Here is a 6,000-nt window from a genome sequence, read left to right on the forward strand (position 1 = left end):
AAAAAGCAACGTTGTCGTCGGTCCGTCTGTCATATGATTTCTTCCGTAACCCCATACTACCACCGAAGTAGCCAACATTATTTTCTAATAACCGGGACAGCCCGGAGGGGTTTATTCCACTTATACACCTCAGAAGTAACTCCCCAGTTCCTACTTGTCTTATCTCCAAGCTATGCTGGCCGAGTACTTTGAAGCCTCAATGGCCGAGAACTGCCAAATGGTGAATTACATGTCTGACAATATATATATATATATATATATATATATATATATATATATATTTATTACATTTTTTTATTTTAGAAATTCACAAGAACTACCATTGTCTTTTAGAGATTAAAAACTTTCTGTAGTGATCAATTTCCTCATCTGGGACATATATCTGTACCTTATGGAAATTATATTAGCTATTTTCCTCTTTCCTCGGTTTTAGTCTAACCTCATGGGTGAGACCTATGAAACTTGGCACAATGGTACTTCCACATACATGACTAATAAGTGATTTCAGTACTGATTCACCACTCGGGGGTGCTATGACTGTCACTTTAAGACATCATAATGCCTGTCCTTAGTGGGTTAGATACTTGAAATTAAACTCATAAGATGTCTTTCCTCCCAGACAACATACAGTCAAGTCCATAAATATTTGGATATTGACAAAGCTATTGTTATTTTAGCTGTCTAGCACAGTATATTGGAGTTGCAATTAAATGATGAATATGAGCTCAAAGTGCAGACCTTCAGCTTTCATTTGAAGGTATTTACATCCAAATCGGGTGAATGGTGTAGAAATTACAGCACTTTTTATGCGGTCCCCCCCTTTTTAAGGGACCACATTTTAAGGGGTAATTGGACAATTGGCTGCTGTTCCATGGCCAGGTGTGTGTTATTCCCTCATTATTAAGTAAGCAGATAAATAGTCTAGAATTGATTTCAAGTGTGGCATTTGCATTTGGAATCTGTTGCTGTTAACTCTCAATATGAAGTCCAAAGAGCTGTCACTGCAAACCATCATTAGGCTGGTAAAAAAAAAAAAAAACCCCATCAGAGAGATAGCAAAAACATTAGGTGTGGCCACATCAACTATTTGGTACATTCTTAAACAGAAAGAACGCACTGGTGAGCTCAGGAACACCAAAAGGCCCGGAAGACCAGGGAAACCAACTGTGGTGGATGACAGAAGAATACTTTCCCTGGTGAAGAAAAACCCCTTCACAACAGTTGGCCAGATCAAGAACACCCTCCAGGAGGTAGGCGTATCTGTGTCAAAGTCAACAATCAAGAGAATACTTCACCAGAGTAAATACAGAGGGTTTACCACAAGATGCAAACTATTGGTAAGCCTCAAAAACAGGAAGACCAGATTAGAGTTTGCCAAAAAAACATCTAAAAAAGCCTGTACAGTTCTGGAACAACACCCTATGGGCAGATGAGACAAAGGTCAACTTGAACCAGAGTGATGGGAAGGGAAGAGTATGGAGAAGGGAAGGAACTGCTCATTATCCAAAGCATAATGTACTACCTCATCTGTGAAGCATGGTGGAGGTAGTGTTATGGCGTGGGCATGTATGGCTGCCACTGGAACTGGTTCCCTTGTATTTATTGATGATGTGACTGCTGACAAAAGCAGCAGGATGAATTCTGAAGTGTATAGGGCTATATTATCTGCTCAGATTAAGCCAAATGCTTCAAAACTCATTGGACGGCGCTTCACGGTTCAGATTGACAACGAACCGAAGCATACTGCGAAAGCAACCAAAGACTTTTTTCAGGCAAAGAAGTGGAATGTTCTGCAATGGCCAAGTCAATCACCTGACCTGAATCCAATTGAGCATACATTTCACTTGCTGAAGGCAAAACTGAAAGCAAAATGCCCCAAGAACAAGCAGGAACTGAAGACAGCTGCTGTAGAGGCCTGTCAGAGCATCACCAGGGAGGAAACCCAGTGTCTGGTGATGTGTATGGGTTCAAGACTTTAGGCAGTTTCAGGATTCAGGCAGGATTTGCAACCAAGTATTAAAAATGACAATTTAATTTATGATTATGTTAGTTTGTCCAATTACTTTTGAGCCCCTAAAATTGGGGGGGGGGGGGGGGGAGGAAGGGGGGCTATGTATAAAAATGGTTTTAATTCCTACATTGTTCATACAAAATTTTTGACAAAACCCTTAAATTAAACCTGAAAGTCTACACTTAAATCACACCTTGATTGTTTCATTTCAAATCCATTGTGGTGGCGTACAGAGCCAAAATGATGAAAATTGTGTCACTGTCCAAATACTTATGTACTTGACTGTGTGCTTAGAAGTCCACCACACTAAATATTCCACCATTTTGAATATTCAACACACATTTAAAAGACATCTCCTCCTAGACCATTCAACATCATTCAAGGACAATTTCAATGCTTAAAAAAATCCCAAATTACATCTTTTCCCGGGGTGATTGACTTATGACATGCAATTTTTACATTTACATTTTCCATTGAGCTCTCCTGTATAAAGTTTATGGAAATTGTTTTTCTCTGCACAAACATTTCACAATGAACTTGCAGAAGGTGTGGCTTATCACAAATATTCATTCATTTTCAGTTGGTCACCATTTTGGAGTTAACCTTTTCTCCTAAAACTCATCACATATCTCATCATAGGTCTATATGCATAATCTTTCTATGCATATATACAAAATTAATTTCAATCATGTTTCTGAGCCAAACAATATGGCCACCATGATCCAATATGACTACAGCAGCACTCTGTATTATAAAAACTCCTAAGACATTGACCTATCACCCTTATTATTATTGTTGTTGTTGTTATTATTTCATACTCATAATCAGGGAAATGTGATATGCAACTCTTTTCATCTGCTTCAGAATTAAATAAAATAATTAAAAATGTTTTTATTTAGTAAGTAACGTGACCCAAATGTTCTGATCATTTCAATAACAGTACCATTAATCGACCATGACTGAGATTGACAAGTTTAAATGGGTTTACCTGTGGTGATGTTCACATATTTAAGGGTCGCTGTTTTATCTACTAGCACATTTATTGAGCGATGAGATGCCAGTTCTTCAGTGATATTTGGCAATGCACTGGATTCCATTATGAGTTCAGCATAATATGTAGAATATGATTCTGGTAAAAATAAATAATAATATTTTTAAAAATTATATATATATATATATATATATATATATATATACATTACACTCACAGTGAATATCATATGAAAATCAGTGTTAAGAAACTGAAATGTACAGCTTTCTGGTATTTCCAGTACAATACAATGGGCTATTCAAGCCTCAAGATTTACAGTTTTTCTATGTTTTCTTTTGATTGATAACTATCATACGGAAGTGATGAAAGCAATAAGCTGCAGAATGAGAGAACTACATAGCACCAGAGGGCTGATTTTCTATCCATTTGTTTTTCACAAAGCTTTTAGGGAAACCTTACCCAGCATGTGAATACAATCAATTATTAGCAGTTCACAAAATATATTTTTATCACACTGTTGACAACACCTAACCCAAATTCAATTTGTTGAAAACATTTCTAAAATGTTAACAGCAATATAACAATATTTTACAGTATCTTTACATTTGACTTTACTGATGTGCGTCACATGAACTCACCTGCTGCATAAGACACCTGCATAATCTAAGAACAAAACAAATTTAAAGATTAACTGAAGGGAAACATTAATTTAATTTTATAAGATCAGTATACATAGATGGGCTACTTGATGAGCATTACATGTACTGTATGTATATGACTAATAATGAAGGTAATATTTAGCATTTGATTCTGGTCTTACATAGGTGTTCATTAAAAACTATTCCTTATAATACACAAATGCAAAACATATTTTGCAGTCTAACCTGGTAGGAAAACACTCCCAGGAAACATAGAAATACCAGGTTTAGGGTCTTCATTTTGTACCTGTGAGGGAGGAGGATAGACAAAGTTATATGGACAGAAAGAAACCTGTAGTCCCAACAGACATGAAATGCTAGAAAATGCCATATTTAGTGCAAAGGGTTAATATCTCCAGTTAATTCAAATGAAGCCAAATTGGGCCCAAATATTTATCTAATATTTATAAAGCATTTTAGTCAACAATAAGATGGGAAAGTCATTTTGTAACAATTTATGTTTGTATGCTCAGTACAAACATTATAAATGTTCTTCATAAAAATGTGAATAAGATATTCCAAGTCACCACACTATATTGGCATCCTAATAAATAAACCAAATAACTAATTATGTCCACCAAACTAAATCTTTGCATGCGTCACTAAATAAAAAAAACATCTGATTGTATTTGATGCAAGATTAAAATATGTACCATAAAGAAATGTACATACTCAGTAATCAAACTGAGACAGATTTACTTCATCCTGAATAATGCTTTTTTTCTAAACATGCTAGAAAAATCATCAGTTCAGTAGCTGTCTCTCTAATTACAAAGGACATATTTCCCTGTTAAAAATGACATACAGGAAGTCTCTTAGGGGATCAATAGTCCCGATCATAGCAAAGTACATTTCTGCATACCATGAGACAGAAAAATAAAAATACATAATTACAACAAACATTTATTTATTTATTTACTAATTACTATTACTGAAAATAAAACTGTTTTTAAATGAACTCAAATTAACTGTTAGAGACTGAGAAAGGAAGAGAGAAAGAAAATAGATGAGAAAGATTAAGGAGAAAGTACAGTAATCGCAGTGTAGTTTAATTCCAAAGAAAACATTTTTTGGTGTTCTCCATTGCTTTCAGAAAAACAAAAGCATGGTGAGTGTCCACTTTTTCCTCACATTATACCATTTTCTGTCTGTGTTTAGCTTATCGCATATAACTTGAATTCAAGTAAAGTTGTTTCTGAGCGCTGCATAATATTTTTGTGTAATGAGATACACAACGTAACCATGTCTTAAACAGAAGAGTTTCTGTACATCACAGGTGTGAAGATAGACCTACTATAGCTTTTGCTTTTATTCTGTTTGTGCTTTCCAGGAATAATAATGTAGTAATAAAATCATGTTTTACAACTGCTGTACTGTCCAGATTTAAACAACTATGAGCCAATGGAAAATTCCACTCTGCATGTTCAACGGTGAGAACTGACTGACCAGCAAAGACCACCTTTCAAATTATACATTATTGTACACTTAAAGAAAATAACATCTGAAATCAGTGCTTTTTTTTTTTTTTTTAAAGTAGCTATAATGTATTTTTAATTAAGACATTAAAGCAATATGAAGTTGACTGACTAATGTTTAATACGAAAGGTTTCTACAGGGAAAGAGAATCCTCACAATACAGGCAAAAAGTTGTTATTTTTCAGGATATTGCCTCTCCATGAATTCTCTGATCAACTTTCATTGACAATATTCTATGAATATTATAAACACATGGCTTGATTTATAATCCAGGTTTAAAAGGTTTAAACAATTTTTATATTGTATAGTAATGTTAAAGTACTGACCTTGATGTACTGACAGAATACTCTTCGAGTGGAAAAGGCCACATAATCGATGCTATGAAAAGCTTTTATGGAGAGGAGAGAAGAAATGCATGCTGGGGGTGGGTTGTGGTTAAGTGGTTAATGTACAGTTCTGTACTCAAAAAACACATGTAAACACCAGGCAAATGGGATACATGAAACTGCTGAACTTTCTCTGATATTTGCATAACAGACCTCATGCTTGACAACCAAGCTACATCAAGTCAATATTTCAGCCTCTGAGCATGTAGTTTTCTGTCTTTATTTGAATAGCAAATATATTTGTCTATGACCTCACTCATGGTGCATTCACATGCCACTGCTGCACCTAAAATAAACTACAAGCCAGTGTTGCTAAAATGACTTGTGTTTAATACACAGTATACTTTACAATCAATTATATTATTAATCGAGTTAATTAATCGCTTGTAAATAGTATGCAATTTTTTAAAGTGCTATTTTTATAACACTTTTCAAACA

General features: G+C 34.8%; 1 protein-coding gene across 2 annotated transcripts in view; it reads right to left on the reverse strand.

Annotated features, from left to right (window-relative positions):
• Positions 1-5,564, reverse strand: part of LOC135254729 (adhesion G-protein coupled receptor F1-like) — a 38,203-nt gene extending 32,639 nt beyond the window's left edge. Inside the window, exons 1-4 of one of the 2 annotated variants that reach the window (XM_064335170.1) lie at positions 5,503-5,564; positions 3,887-3,947; positions 3,641-3,656; positions 3,000-3,140 (exon numbers count right to left, since the gene is read on the reverse strand). In XM_064335170.1, coding sequence (XP_064191240.1) covers positions 3,000-3,140; positions 3,641-3,656; positions 3,887-3,947; positions 5,503-5,546 — 262 coding nt within the window. In that variant the 5' untranslated portion in view covers positions 5,547-5,564. Of the gene's footprint in view, positions 1-2,999; positions 3,141-3,640; positions 3,666-3,886; positions 3,948-5,502 lie in introns of both variants that reach the window. The other variant, XM_064335162.1, reaches the window with a different exon arrangement.
• Positions 5,565-6,000: the final 436 nt, after the last annotated feature.

Source organism: Anguilla rostrata, chromosome 1 (genome assembly GCF_018555375.3).
Source record: "Anguilla rostrata isolate EN2019 chromosome 1, ASM1855537v3, whole genome shotgun sequence".
Taxonomy (NCBI): domain Eukaryota; kingdom Metazoa; phylum Chordata; class Actinopteri; order Anguilliformes; family Anguillidae; genus Anguilla; species Anguilla rostrata.